The sequence below is a fragment of the Delphinapterus leucas genome, chromosome 14 (genome assembly GCF_059928025.1).
Source record: "Delphinapterus leucas isolate spDelLeu-1000000601 "Yukka" chromosome 14, BTC_Dleu_Yukka2, whole genome shotgun sequence".
NCBI classification, from domain to species: domain Eukaryota; kingdom Metazoa; phylum Chordata; class Mammalia; order Artiodactyla; family Monodontidae; genus Delphinapterus; species Delphinapterus leucas.
The window spans coordinates 8,522,701-8,539,353 of record NC_143142.1 but is presented as its reverse complement, the minus strand read 5'-3'; the positions used below and the strand labels follow the sequence as shown (position 1 = coordinate 8,539,353).

General features: G+C 38.3%; 1 protein-coding gene across 3 annotated transcripts in view; it reads right to left on the bottom strand.

The window, feature by feature from the left end:
- The window catches only part of ATP2A2 (ATPase sarcoplasmic/endoplasmic reticulum Ca2+ transporting 2), a 61,008-nt gene that overhangs the window by 31,438 nt on the left and 12,917 nt on the right, over positions 1 to 16,653 (bottom strand). For all 3 annotated transcript variants that reach the window (XM_089894475.1, XM_089894474.1, XM_022598000.3), the window contains exon 5: positions 16,149 to 16,287. In XM_089894475.1, coding sequence (XP_089750601.1) covers positions 16,149 to 16,287 — 139 coding nt within the window. The remainder of the gene's footprint in view (positions 1 to 16,148; positions 16,288 to 16,653) is intronic.

Genomic DNA, 16,653 nt, shown 5'->3' with positions numbered 1-16,653 from the left:
GCCAAGTGGTGCAGCCAAAAAAGGAAAAAAAGGGGGGGGGGAAGCAGAAGGCATCATTTTATACTGAAAGTTGAGTCTCTTGCTTCTTTTTAAACAATTTCATATATTAGCCCTAGCTCATACTCTCATATACCTGGCCACAATTTAATTAAGGCCAGCAAATCTAATATTCAAATTGAGGACCCAAAAGTTTTATCTTGCCATTTACTTTGCTGTGTTTCAGTGGAAGCTTAGAGGATTAAAAATGAATGAAAAATGTGTTTTTGAGGCAAGAAATACCAAGATTAAATTTCTTTCCTGGGTAGCACAGTCAACATATAAGCTACTAGTTTAAGGTGGGATTGATACTATATATGCAGCATTTAAAATTATATTTAAACTGGCACTACAAAGAAACCAGCTATTTTTCCCCCTATATGTTTTAAATATATGAAGGCTGTCTCTCTGTTGCACAAAAATTGTATTCATATACATTTAATTATTGGTTAAATATTCAAGAATGAGTCAAATGTAAAATGCTAATGGAGGGACTTCCCTGGTGGCGCAATGTTTAAGAATCCGCCTGCCAATGCAGGGGACATGGGTTCGAGCCCTGGTCCGGGAAGATACCACATGCCGCAGAGCAACTAAGCCTGTGTGCCACAACTACTGAGCCTGTTCTCTAGAGCCTGCGTGCCACAACTACTAACGCCTGTGCGCTAGAGCCCGTGCTCCGCAACAAGAGAAGCCACCGCAATGAGAAGCCCGTGCACCTCAGCGAAGAGTAGCCCCCGCTCACCACAACGAGAAAGCCCGTGCACAGCAACAAAGACCCAACGCAGCCAAAAATAAATGTTTAAAATGTTGGTGGAACAAGTGACTGGGAAGTCCTTAAAAACTGATCTCAAGGGCTTCTCTGGTGGCACAGTGGATGAGAGTCCACCTGCTGATGGAGGGGATGCGGGTTTGTGCCCCCATCCGGGAAGCTCCCACATGCCGCAGAGCGGCTGGGCCCGTGAGCCATGGCCGCTGAGCCTGTGCGTCCGGAGCCTGTGCTCCGCAACGGGAGAGGCCACAACAGTGAGAGGCCCACGTACTGCAAAAAAAAACCCCAAAAACTGACCTCAAGCTCTTCTTCACTTTTCTTCCATCCTGTAACAGCCATTCTAAAATTAAGAGATGACCTGGGGGCCTTTTATAAACTACAGAATCTCAGGACCTGCTCTTCAAGAGTCTGGGGTCCAGGAATTCATATTTTAAAGAAATTCTCCAAGCACACTAAAAAATTAATATAAGAAAAAAGAAAAGGCTTAGTACCTGGTGTCACAGATCCTGTGAAAGGCCTGTTTAGAATAGCCTTTACTATGTGCTGTTTCTCATGTGCCACGTATGCCACAGCTCTAGACCAAGAAGACCCTAAATCCCCCAACACTTGGGAAATGTACTACCTTAAAGTTTCACATTTAATTTGTTTCCATTATAAACCGATCTCTTTGTGGAAAGGTACTAAATAGCATAAATCCAAACTGGTTTTAAAAACCTGCCAAATTCTAGTATTCTCCTGGCTAGACAGACCCTCCCTCACATCATCTTGACCAACCCGACTCAAGTCCTCATTTTAGACAGGAAAAACTAAAGGTAGTAAGTAAAAGGAGTCTTACCTAAGGAACCTCAGTTAATGAAAGACTTCCTTTATATTACTGTGTGACTCTGTGCTTTTTGTTTGTAGGAGTCAATTTAGGATTAAATCTGTTAGGAAGCTGGTTGTCTAAGGAAGTAAAAAATCCATGAAAGCAAAGATTCAATGAATACTTTTCCACTAAGACATAATTTTCCTTTGTCTGCAGGCTTCTGTGAATTCCAGACAGAGAGTTTTGTGCATGAGGAGTAGGCAGCCTGTTCTGATGATCACATCCAGTGATATTTCCCTGATGGGGAATGTCAGTGCCCTTAGGGCAAGTGGTAGTGGAAAATTCTTACTCTTGCCAAGGGGATGCTCTGCAATATTTTCCTCTGAAATTTTTTTTCTTTGTCTCTTGAGTTCAGGCAGTGTAATAAAAGAATAAACTCTGTTATAAACTACCTTCTATTTGTTTAACATCTGACACTTCAAATTCAGCTCTTGGCTCCTTAAGTCTGTAGCTCTTTAAAACCTGCTATCACCGATTTCCACTCTGAACAAATTCTTCAATGTATACTTTATGCTAGGTTACCAAGAAGGCGAGTAAAAGTCATTTAAAGGAAATTATTACTTGGCCACATTTTAGAATCGAATGAACACAAGCTTTCTTTACCTTAAAACCTAGGAAGGAGTTTTATAAAGCCAGGATACTTTAACATTGTTTATATCATTACGTCAAAAAGACTGATGGTTAAAATCAGCACTACTTAGAAAAAGTCTTTTTTGAATTGATTATATATAAGGAAAAAAATCTAGTTTATTGTGGCAAATTCTACCAGTTATTCAAATCATTTTTTAAGAGAAAACTATACATAAGATCAGAAATTATCTCCTAAATACCACTACTGTTTCTGAGTTTAGATGGCTGAGGAAAAATGACCCACAATAGAATGAAGTAACCTAAATTACTTAAACATTTAACTATGACTCAAATACTTTCACTCTTTGCAATTTGGTTCATAAATTTTGTAGTCAGGAAGAATGAATGAAATTCTTCACTTGAGAAGCCCTACTTGCCTACTTAAAACTACTTCTAGGCCTCAGGGTGAGCATGGAAGGAACATTACAAACTGCCATACTTTATACCATATTTGTTCCCAGTCTGGGTTTTTGGATGTATTATCTATGATGAAATGAAACTCATCTTTTAAAAATGCAGATACATAATTCTTTTCTTTAAAACCTTTGAACAGCTTCTTCCTACTAGACTTTAAATAAAGTTTGGTATCTTAACCATGGTTTTTAACACCCTCCACGACCCAATTGCTCTTACTTTTTATGACTCTCCCCTTCTCTCTAAGCTTCAAACAATACTCTTCAGTTTCTCAAAGTTCTGAGTCTTCACAAAAAGCAAGGCTTTCCTTGAACTTCCAAGATTAAGGGATACCAACCTAATAGAGAGCTGTCCTTTCCTAACACTCACCACATTACATATTTGATGTGTCTTCCTCATTAGGCTCAAAAGCTCCAAGAAGGCAGTCACTTAGTCACCACTGATTTCCCAGGTCCTGGTATTATGCTGGCACATAGTGGCTACCAAGTAAAATATCTGTTAAGGAATGAAGTACCTGCGCACACATTATTTTCTTTAAAAAACAAGCACCAGAAACTTATGATAATTATCAAGTTGAAGAATGTCACAAAGCTTGGAACAACGAAAAAATCAGGATCCAAACAGACCTAAGACTTGGTTGAGCTGAATGAGGTTTAACAGTGATTGCTGCTTAAAATTTAGACTAAAAACAAAATACATGTATGCTAGTAGAGGACTAGATGTAGTGGGGAAAGAGAAGCATGAAAAAGACTCACGGGTTTTAGCTGGTAGGGCAATTAAGATTGCTAAAGAAATGTCCTTATGTATAAGAGTGGAGGATAAGGTCTAGAATATCAACCAGACTCCACTTACATTAACTGCATTCAAGTCTGGGCACCAAAAAAAGCCATCAAGATGGTAAAGGGTTTAAAAATAATTACAGGAACAACAGAAAGAGCCAAGACTAACCTGAAAATAAAAATTTTAGGATACACCACACCACTAACACTCAAGACTCCCAGTTCTACCATGAACTGCCACACGCTTTTGGACAAGTTGCACGCTCTCAGAGTTTTAGTTGAGGTCTCCCCCCAGCTCTAAAAGGGAGACGAATTTACCTTCAACTACGTAACAGGCCACCATAGGAGGAGGAATCAGACTTCTATGTGCTCCAAAGCAAAAAACTAACATATAAAACAGACAAGTGTATTTTAGCTCCTTATAAAGGAACATTTTATAATAAAACTGGTGTAATATATAACTACCAATAAAAATGGCATGGCGGTTCCTAGACAGGCAAGTTTCCAGCTACCAGAATGGAAGATAGCCGGCTCATTAGATGCTGTGGAGGCAGCCCATCATTAGGCAAATTTAGAGTATACAATATCTGGGATACCAACATAAATTCCTCTTCATTACAAAAGTAAAGTATGCTTTTTACGAGGTGATAACCCATCCCTCGCTCCCTTCACCCAAATATCTAGCTGTTAACAGTATTTATCAGATACCTTTCTCTATGGATAACTTATTAAAACTTCATTAAAATAAAAATCACAAACCTCCTTTTACATTAGTATATACTTATCTGTCTCATTCTTTTTTAATGGCTACATAATAATAATACCTAAAGCTAAAGCAATAATCTCTAAAGCTAAACTTTGGAGAATGCTTTTTCTATACCAAGCACTACTACAAGAGCTTTATGAGTTACTAACTCTTAATCTTCACAATTCTAGGGAAGGTCTGATTATCTTCATTCCCTGTTTACAGATGAGGAAAATGAGTCACAAAAGGCTAACTTGCTCAAGGTCACAGGTATTTCATAGCCATACTGTGGATGGACTAAATTAATCAGTCACCATCTTCATAGCCATCTAGGTGTTTCCAATTTTCCTATTACAATGTTATATAGAACATCTTTGTGCACTTAGATTACTTCTGGAGAAAAGATTCACAGCAACAGAATTTTCCTACAAATGTATACTTCCACCAAAATTTATTTTCTTGCCATTTCCCCATACTCTCAATCCTGTATTTTTCTGACCACTGTTAACACCAAACACTTTATTTTTTAAAATTCTTTTATCATCTTCAAAACAAAAGTTGTTTTATATTTTTACATAGTCAAATCTGGTGATCTTGGTGGTTTTGTGTCACACTTGGGAAATGTGCTCCCTATACCATGTCTTTCTTCTAATTTTCCCCAAATCTTAATCACACTGATAAGGGTTGGAAAGGTTGGCACTTATTGGTACTGTGACTATCACTGAGTCACAGGGAGAGGGGAGAAGGGGAGGAGATGATTACAGGAAATGAGGAAATGCCAGCTCCATGAAATTCAGGTCAGCATTCAAGATCAACTGGTCCATCATGATCTGATGATTGGGGAGATCTTTCCAAGTTCTTCATTTCTCATTGTTCTTAACGTCTTAGCTACTCTCACAGTGATGAATAAAGGGCTCTAGGTCTCAAAACCCTCTGCTTCTAATACATCCACGCTGATTTCTTTCTTTTTTCCCACGCTGATTTCTGTTTTAGACTATTTGCTGTTCTGCTTATATACAAGTTCTTAAGATTAAGAACCTATATCTCTACACAAAGAGATATAACTTACGGGAACAACTAAAATAATGATTTCTACTGTTATTTGGTTACAGATGGCTTAGATCTACATCTCTAACTAGCCTTGTTCTCCCATCCTTCTTGTTGTGAAACAACTGCATATGGGGGAAAAGGCAAAAGACAACAAACCTTATTTGGTCATGTATCTTTGCTTCTATTTCTCTGAGCTATGTTTAATCATTCTAGGAACAGGTGAAAACTGTTTATTCTAACAATATTCCAACACTATGTAAATTGCTTAATCAGACAATATTTTACTAACTAGACTGTTTAACTGTAATCGACTTCTCCCATTTTACTGAGATATAAACCAGCTGTAACACTATAAGTTTAGGGTGTAAAACATCTGATATATACATACAATGTGAAATTACTACAATCAGTTAATATCCATCACCTCACAGTTACAATTTTTTCCTTATGATGAGAACTTAAGATCTATTCTTAGCAACTTTCATATATGCACTACAGTTCTGTTACCTATAGTCATCATGCTGTACATTACATCCCAGAACACATTTGTCTTAAAACTGGAATTTGTACCTTCTGACCACCTTTAACCAATTCCCCCACTCCCCGCCCCTGGCAACCACCAATCTGATATACGTTTCTATGAGTTTGCTTTTTAAAAGATTTACATGTAAGTGAGATTACACAGTACTTGCCTTTCTCTGACTTATTTCACTTAAGATCCATCCATGTTGTTGCAAACAGCAGGGTTTCCTTCATTTTTATGGCTGAATAATATTCTAGAGAGCGTGTGTGTACACACACCATTTTCTTTATCCATTTATCCGTTGATGGATACTTAGGTTTTTACCATGTTTTTCCTATTATACACAAATGCTACAATGAACATAAGGGTGCAGACCTCTTAAGGAGAGTGATTTCATGTCTTTTGAATATATACCCCAGAAGTGGAATTGCTGGATTATATAGTATATAGCCATACCTTGCAGACACTGTGGGTTCAATTCCAGACAACCACAAAAGCAAATACTACAATAAAGAGAGCCACATGGAAGATTTTACACTATACTATACTCTATTAAGTGTGCAATAGCATTGTCTAAAAAAAAATGTACATGTTAATTTAAAAAGACTTAATCACTTAAAAAAAAGCTAATCACCTGAGCCCTCAGTAAGTCAATCTTTTTGCAACAGTAACATCAAAGATCACAAATCATAAAAATATAATAATAAAAAGTTGAAATATTTGCAAAAAATGCAGTATCTGCAAAGCACAATAAAGAGAAGCACAGTAAAACTGGGTATGCTTGTAACTTCATTTTTTAAAAACCAAACAGCTAGAATCTTGGGGTGGATTTCTAGGGAGAAGGGCAAAAGAATCCCCTGAAATTGCATACAAGATTTTGAATCCATGTATTTGGGGAAAGAGTCCATAGATTTCATTAATTTTTAGAGGACGTGTGATCTAGAAATGATTAAGAACTACTGCTGTAGACTTCTCTGGTGGCGCAGTGGTTAAGAATCTGCCTGCCAATGCAGGCAACACAGGTTCGAGCCCTGGTCCAGGAAGATCCCACATACCGCAGAGCAACTAAGCCTGTGCACCACAACTACTGAGCCTGTGCACCAAAACTACTGAAGCCCGTGAGCCCTAGAGCCCGTGCTCTGCAACAAGAGAAGCCACCACAATGAGAAGGCCACGCACCGCAACAAAGGGTAGACCCCGCTCACCACAACTAGAGAAAAGCTCATGCCCAGCAACAAAGACCCAACGCAGGCAAAAAAAAAAAAAAAAAAAATCACACTAAAAACAGCCCTTGAAGGACTTCCCTGGTGGCAGAGTGGTAAGACTCCGCGCTCCCAAGGCAGGGGGCCTGGGTCTGATCCCTACTCAGGGAACTAGATCCCACATGCATGCCGCAACTAAGAGTTTTGCATACCACAACCAAGGAACCCACCTGCTGCAACTAAGACCTGGCACAACCTAAGTAAACGACAACAAAAAAATAAAAATAAATATAAAAACAGCCCTTGAGCCAAGGATGATTTTCATTTTTAAAGTCTTGTTTAAAAAAACATTTTTCCCCCCTACAGAGACTGTTTGGGACCACAAAAGCCAAAATATTTACTAGGTAGCTCCGTTAAAAAAAGTTTGCCAACCCCTCTGCTCTATAGCACAGAATTAACTTTTCTGATATTTGTGTTAGGGAGCTCAACAGGTATGGATTAAGTGTTTGCTGACTGTTCAGTCAGGGTTCTCCTATCCTTTTTTCTAAAAGAAAAAGAAAAAAAGGCTCATGGCCCCAGCTAAACGAATAAGGCTACATTATCTCAATCATACATCTTTTGAGCCAGAAAGCTCCTTAAGAGGCTACTCCAATTACCCAGTTTTATAGAGATTAGGTTAATTTACTTTGTCCAGTGTCATATGGAATTAGGATAATAACACAGGTTCTTTTTTTTTTTTTTTTTTTTGTGGTACGCGGGCCTCTCACTGTTGTGGCCTCTCCCGTTGCGGAGCACAGGCTCCGGACGCGCAGGCTCAGCGGCCATGGCTCACGGGCCCAGCCGCTCCGCGGCATGTGGGATCTTCCCGGACCAGGGCACGAACCCGTGTCCCCTGCACCGGCAGGCGGACTCTCAACCACTGCGCCACCAGGGAAGCCCATAACACAGGTTCTTACATGAATCAGTCATCTTTCTATTTTACAACTTTATCTTTTCTTTACCTCAAATGCTTGGAAATGCCACTTCATACATGTTACTAAATTTCATTACTGCAAGCTATCAAAAGTGAAACTTTTCTTCCCTTAAATAATTACCAAGTTTGAGAATTATTCTTTTCATTTAAAAAATCCTGAAATTGCTGGCACTACTGCTGAATATTTATTCTTCATTTTAGGAAATATAAAATCAACTTCTCCAGAACCTAAATAAAGCAAATGCAGTTTTATGTTGAGACTCATTTCTATCACCTACATAATCTTAAAATATGATTTATTCCAGAGTATACTACAGGACAGAAGTCATCTGAGGATATTTATGTCCTTGCGCTATTCATCAACTCTGGGTTACCAAGATACAAGAAGTTTGTTTTAAACAACTCTGAAGGGACTTCCCTGGTGGCACAGCGGTTAAGCATCCGCCTGTCAATGCAGGAGACACGGGTTCGAGCCCTTGTCCGGTAAGATCCCACGTGCCGCGGAGCAACTAAGCCCATGCACCACAGCTACTGAGCCTGCACTCTAGAGCCCACAAGCCACAATTACTGAAGCCTGTGCTCCTAGAGCCCATGCTCTGCAACAAGAGAAGCTACCGCAATGAGAAGCCCACGCACCACAACGAATAGTAACCCCTGCTCACTGCAACTAGAGAAAGCCCACGCACAGCAACGAAGACCCAACACACCCAAAAATAAATTAAAAAAAAAAAAAAAGCTGAAAAGTCGCCTTGAGAAGTCAGTAATACCCCTCCCATGCAAATACTGAAACCTCCCCAAATTCTAAAGTTAAAGAGTTTCATGACTATCATAGCTCGATTCACCTTGATAATATTGGCAGATAATACAGAACGCTTAAACACTGATGTTCATTTCTCATAAAATTAGACCTGATTTTATTACTTTTTTTTTTTTTTTTTTTGCGGTACACGGGCCTCTCTCACTGTTGTGGCCTCTCCCGTTGCGGAGCACAGGCTCCGGATGCACAGGCTCAGCGGCCATGGCTCACGGGCCCAGCCGCTCCGCGGCATGTGGGATCTTCCCGGACCGGGGCACGAACCCGTGTCCCCTGCATTGGCAGGCAGACTCCCAACCACTGCACCACCAGGGAAGCCCCTGATTTTATTACTTTTGGTTTCCATCCGTCTGAGAAATATTTTCCTGGCATTAAGATAAAACAAAATTATTGTGGCTTCAGAAGATGAACACATGGGTAACTGTCTCCATATTTATACTTGCCAAATCAATATTATTTGGTTCCTGTATTCTAGATAGTTAGAAGTATACGTATGGTTTTGCTATGCACGCTTACACAATGTCTTCCTGGAAAGGTTATTAGTTGGTATAGCAACATCTAAAATATAATTCCCTTAAACCCCCTCCATCTCCCCCTCAAAAAGCCACCCAGTCTTCAGAAAGTTCAGCAGAACCATCCTATCAGATGTCTTCCAGAAGCTAGCAAAAAGAAGTTTATCATCTGAAGTTAGGAGATGATTCTTACATCCAAACAATGACTACAAAAAGGTCTCTTTCTTTCGGCAAATATCAAAAAAGCAACTCCATGCTCACTTTCATCTTCAAAACAGTTCACAGTATTCTCCAGTTTTTCAATTCACCAGAAAGAACCCTCTTACACTCAATTTCATAATTTAAGTAATAGTATAAAAGTTACCATGTCTAAGAGCACAATTCATGCCATTTATCCCTTCAGGCCATGTAAGACTTTGACAAGAAATAATTTAGATCTACATTTAGAATTGAAGTTCATTTCTACAGTTTTACAGAACTGAATTATTGGGCTAAATGCCAAATTGCAGGGTCAACTAGATTACTAATCCTAATAAAAGTAGAAGTTAAAAAGCCTCAACGTGTATAGTCTTAAAAGTCTGAATAAAATAAATACCTATTTATCTGGCCCAGGTCAAGCAGTCACAATATGTTTTCCCAAAATGTTCCATATAATTCACTTAAATGCCTTAGGATTACATCTTTCCCAGTTCAGTGACCCACTGGTCCTAGTAATCTAGCAAAACTAACCATTTCTAATTTGGATCTAAATACATAACCACCATGAAAAGTCATCAGAACAGACCAAACAAGAGTATACTGACAACCTAAAGATTAAAATTGTGATCAGGCATCCTCGACATGATAAAGGGCATCTATAAAACCCACAGCTAACATCATACTTCATGGTAAAAGACTGAATGCTTTTCCCCTACGACCAGGAACAAGACAAGGATTCCTACTCTTGCCACTTCTTTTCAACATTCTACTGGAGAGTCTAGCCAGGGTAATTAGACAAGAAAAAGAAAAGGCACCCAGGCTGAAAAGACAAAAATATTTGTTTTCAGATGACATGGTCTTATATAGAAAAAATCTTAAGGAACCCCTGAAAAACTATTAGAATAAAAGAGTCTACCAAGATTGCAAGGTACAATATCAGTACACAAAAATCAACTGTGTTTCTATACACTAGCAAAGAACAATCTGAAAATGAAATTAAGAAAACTATTCCAATTACAAATAGCTCCCCCGCAAAAAACAAACAAAGAACGATAAAATACTTAGGAATAAACTTAACAAAAGTAGTACAAGACTTGAATGTTGAAAACAGAGTGTTAAAAGAAACAAGACCTAAATAAACATAAACACACCCCATGGTCATGGATCAGAAGATTTAATATTACTGTGATGTTTATATTCCCCAAACTGAGCTACAGAGTCAACATTATTCTTATCAAAATCTATGCAGGGTTTTGGGGCAGAAATTAACAAGCTAAACTTAAAATGTATATGGAAATGCAAGGGACTCAGAACACCCAAAATAATCTAGAAAAACAACAAAGCCAGGGGACTCAAATTTAGTGATTTCAAAACTTACTACAAAGCTACAGTAATCAAGACAGTGTGGCATGAGGACAGACATACAGATCAATGGAATAATAGTCAATCTGCAGTGGAAAATGAAGTCAATTGATTTTTGACGAGTGTCAGGACAATTCAATGAAGAAGTCTTTTCAACAAATGGTGCTGATACTACTGGATATCCAAATGCAAAAAAAATCAAGTTGGACACCTACCTCACACCATATACAAAATCTTGGTGACATGAGATCACAGAATAGCTTCTTAGATATGACACCAAAAGCACAAGCAATGAAAGAAAAAAAAAGACAAATAGGACTCTATCAAATTAAAAACTTTTATGCTACAAAGGACACTGTCAAGTAAAAAAGAAACCTACAGAATGGGAAAAAAAATTTTCAAACCCTATCTGATAAGCCAGGATATGTAAAGAACTCTTACAACTCAACATTAAAAAGACAGCCCAACTAAACCCAATGGATTTAGACAGTTCTCAAAGATGACATACTAATTGAAAATAAGCACATGAAAAGATGCTCAATATCATTAGGAAATTAGGGAAGTACAAATTAAAATCACAATGAGATAACACTTCAAGGCTAAAATTTAAAAAAAGACAAGTGTTGATGAGGATGTGGAGAAACTGGAACCTATATGCATTGCTGATGGAATGTAAAATGATGCAATCACTTTGGAAAACAGTTGGGAAGTTCCTCAAAATGTTAAACTTTGAGTCACCATAAGCTCCAGCAATTCCATGTCTAGGTATATATCTAAGAGAGTGAAAGCATATGTTCACACAAAAATTGTACTTGAATGTTCACAGTAGCATAATAGCCAGAAAGGAGAAAACCACTCAAATACTCATGAACTTATGAATGAATAAACAAAATGTGGCATACCTAAACAATGGAATATTATTGAGCCATAAAGAATACAGTATACACATGAATGAACTATATGATACATGCTACAACATAAATGAATCCTGAGAACAATATACTAAGTGAAAGAAGCCAGTCTAAAAAGGGCATTTATTGTATGATTCCATTTATATGCAATATCCAGAATAAGCAAATCCCTAAAAAAAAATTGTGGTTGCCAGGGACTGGGGAAAGACGGGCAGAGGAAGTGATTGCTAATGGATATAGGGTTTTCTTTTTGGAGGAAGATGTTCTGAAATTAGACAGTGGTTATGACTGTAGAACTCTGAATATACTAAAAAACACTTAATTACACACTTTAAAGGAGTGAATATTAATTATGGCATGTGAATTATATCTCAATAAAGCTGTTTTTAAAAGATTGTAAACTAGGCCTCCAACAAATTGATATATGAAATATGTACACATTCACTAAGGATACTGTATATTCTCTAGCAAATTAACTACAGTTGAAGACAGAAGCAATAAACCACAAAGACTCAGTTTCATTTGTAAAATATGACTAACAGTATGCACCCCATAGAGTGGTTGATGGTTAAAAACCAAGCACTAGCAAGTTTATCACTATATCTGGCACACACTTCAAGCTTTGTTATTACTGAACTTAAGCATAGAGACTTCAAATTATCTATTCTGCACAGAAGCTGCACAATAAGCAGGTTTACACTAGCTAAACCTACTCCATACTTCCGATTTCAAGTTTCATTTATTACTCACTGAGCGCTTGTTACATGCTCAGCAAGATTACAATGATCAGTGTGACACACTTCTGCTCGTTGCCTAGCAGTATGACAATAGTGTTTAATAAAATGTTCATATCTATCTAAAACTAGTTGCTCATATCTATCTAAAACTAGTTACCACCTCTGTTCAGCATCCCTCAGAATGGTAAAAATTCAAAAAATAGTACTATACAAGAGCCCAATGTCCAAGCATTGCATATGCTTTTAGCAATTAGTATACAGTGGGGGAAGAGTTGGAGGAAAAAAGTGTTAACTATCAGGACCTGTTAGACTCCTCACAAAGGATTCAAAAACAGGTGAAATCGGAATAGGGCTGAGAATGTGTACTGCTTAGAACAATTACTATTGGTAATAAGTAATTCACCTAAGATGAGGAATTTAAACTCATGTTTTAGTATTTTTTTTGAATATTAAAAGAAAGGCAGTGGGGCTTCCCTGGTGGTGCAGTGGTTGGGAATCTGCCTGCTAATGCAGGTGACACGGGTTCGAGCCCTGGTCCGAGAAGATCCCACGAGCCACAGAGCAACTAAGCCTGTGCACCACAACTACTGAGCCTGCACTCTAGAGCCCGCGCACCACAACCACTGAAGCCTGCGCACCTAGAGCCTGTGCTCCGCAACGAGAAGCCCACGCACTGCAATGAAGAGTAACCCCCGCTAGCCACAACTAGAGAAAGCCCGGGCGCAGCAACAAAGACCCAACTCAGCAAAAAAAAAAAAAAAAAAAAAAAAAAAGAGTCCCGTATGGCTAGAGCATAGGGAGTTGCATAAGATGAAATCACAGAAGCAAGCAGGAGCTATACAATGCAAGGTCAGTTAGGGTCAAAGAAAAAAATTTATATTTCTGGTGCAAGAGAGGAGCCACTGAAGTGTTTTAGCAAGTGAATAAACATGACCTTTAGGAAACTGGCTTCTGTGTGGAAAGAAAACAGTAAAGGAAGGCAGAGGCTCGTTAGGACACAATGACAATGTCAGTGTGAGGTGATGGTGGGACTGGTGTGGTGACTGAGGAAAAAGTAAACAAATTTGGGTGTGGTTTGGAGACAGAATCAACTGGTCTTAGAGACAGAATAAAAGAGGAAAGAATCAAGATGATTCCCAAGTTTCTCTCAGTTATCTAGGTGGTAAGAGTGACTTACTGAGACAGGAAAGACTGGAGAGAACCAGAATTCAGAGAAAAGAGAAACCAAAACCACCTCCATTGAAGAGAAGCTGGTCTTAGTTTATTCCTTCAAAAGGGAAGATGATGCTTTGAGGATCAAGGTTACAGTTTCCTCTGACGCTGTAAACCACTGCCATCTACTGATGCAAACCAAGGATAAACACTTTGGGGGTGATTTCTCTAAGTTTTCAGATAGATTGAATATACTGAAATAGCTTAAGTAGCACAAAAAATTCTTACTATATCTTAATTTGACAGGCTGAAAGTATATTACCAGACTAAGCTGGAGAACTGGAAAACACACAAAGTCAAAAAGAATCTTGTGCAGTATTTAGGTGACCTGCAAGTGCACCGATCACATATATATTTGTGGAAAGACAAACTATCTTCCTCTAATGTTTCCTTCCTCAGTTACTAGCACCATCACCACCCGGGCACCTAAACTAGATATCCTGCCAGTATCTTTGATGCCACACCCTACTTCACATCCACCCCAATATCTATTAAGTTATCAAAACCTGTTGCTTGGCACCTAAACCTGAGGCTCACTTTTCAAACTACACATGGCTGTAATTCCTTGCCCAAGGGAGATTCAGAGTTAATACTTTGGGTTGAGACCTGGTAAAAACTTTTAAGGAGGGTCCCCAGATAATTCTGATGTGCACCCTTGCTTTAAAACTCCTACTTATAAACTCAAAATCTTCCCCTCATTATTCTTAATGCTACAGCCTTCGTTATTGTTTGCTCTCATTAGCCCTTACCTATCTCCAGCCTTCCCATTCTGACCTACTTCCTACATCACCACCAGAATTCCCTAAGTCATATTTTTGGTGTAAAATCCATGGTGACAAAATGGTTAAATCTAAATAAGGTCTACAGATTAAAAAACTGATACAATACTGTTATCTACTTTCAGTAGTTAACTGGAATCATATTAAAAGAATGCTCTAAATTTTATAAAATAATCACTCAAGTATTTAGGAGTAAAGAGGCATCATTTCTGCAACTTACTCTCAAACAGCTCAGACAAAAATGTGTGAATGTATAGATACAGACTGAAAGAGGATAATGCACATGTGATAACAAACATTTGGAGAATCTGGGTAAAAGCTAAATGGGAACCCTTACTAGTCTTGCAACTTTTAAGTCTGAAATTATGTCAAAATTAAGTTTAAAAAATCCACTGGCATAACTGATTCACTTTGTTATAAAGCAGAAACTAACACACCATTGTAAAGCAATTATACCCCAATAAAGATGTTTAAAAAAAAAAAAAAATCCACTGGCCAAAACACTTCATTCTGAGTTGTACTTTTGTTAACACTATTAAGCAAGCTGTTAGGTCATTTATACAAATTTTGCTGTCCTAAGTATAATCAACGTGTGGGTACACAGGCAACACTATTCTTTTACTGGAAGACCTATGACAAGGTAATTTACTTTTGTTTTTCTTCTGTTTCTCGGCTGCGCCAGGCAGCATGCGGGATCTAGTTTCCCTGACCAGGGATCAAACCCGGGCCCCCTGCATTGGGAGGGCAGAGTCTTAACCACTGGACCACCAGGGAAGTCCCGGTAATTTATTTTCAAAGACCAAAACTGTAGAGCACAGGCCAGGAGACTCAGCACTGAATTCTCATTACAATGAGTAAGACAAAGCACAATTTCCCCACAAGTCAGTGTAAAGGTGTTACTATGAGACAATTCACAAAAAGAAAACAAGTATTCTGAGCTCAGGAGGGTGTGAAAAACCACAATGATTTGAATAACCCAATGTAATAATTCCCCAGCAAAAAGATTACACAGTTCTGATTGGCTCCAGGGGCATTTGGGTTGGGTTGCCTGAAAACATGGCATTGACCTATAGGAAGGAGGACCTTTTTGAGATCTGTGTAGAGCTCTGGCATTGCAGTGGATTCACTAACTCTTTAAAGCCCAAACCTAGATTCCCGGCTCAGTGTTATGTCAAAGTATTCTTAAGTAGAGCTTTTAAAGTCATGAGATTACCCTTAGCCATCAACTAGGTTTGACGGTTCCAAGATTGACCTATTTGTGCCAAGAACCAAAACAGGAAAAACTATGTAGCCATTAACTAGTATTCTACAAACTGCTCACTACAACTAACTGTCAAATCAAGATTAAGTTCATTATCTCACCTGCACTAGTGTTCCACAATGTACTAAAAGTAATAAGCACAATAATTCAAAACACCTTGTTTAAAAAAAAAAAAGATAAACACATCAACATGAAGGGAGGTGCCAAAACACTTTGAAAATTTTACAGAAAACCTGATTTGTTTGGATAGCACTAAAAATCTGTTAACGTAATTGATACACATGAGCCTAACTTTTAAAACTCTTAAGTATGAGCCTTCAGAAAAGGACTGTATTCAGATATACAACCTAATATAAAAATGACAAACTCAACTCACCAGCAATTTCTACAATATCACCAGGAACTATGTCTTTAGCTTTAATCCGCTGTACACTCTTCCTGTCTTGTCGATACACTTTGCCCATTTCAGGCTCATACTCCTTAAGGGCTTCGATTGCATTTTCAGCATTTCTTTCCTGTAAAAAAGAAAACAAAAGATAACAGTAGTAAATACAGCCTGCCACTGCCAAGTGTTTCTGGCCCTAGGAATCAAATTTTAGAGTTGTAAACTAAACTTAAAAAGAAAAAACACAGGAGATGCATATTAATGACATTTGTAATAAATGATTCACATCTTAAGGTAATAACACTAGGCCCTTATGATTTTGTATTAAAAATGAAAAACTAAGCACCCGAAGAAGGGTAAGGAGATAAAAATCAATGGAAAGAAGCAGTTATTAGAACCTACTGTCCCTATGCACACTGGGCAACATAGCCCTCACCTTCAGCTTCACACACTCACATCATTAAATCAATCATGACCCCCATGAAAGGTGATGGTC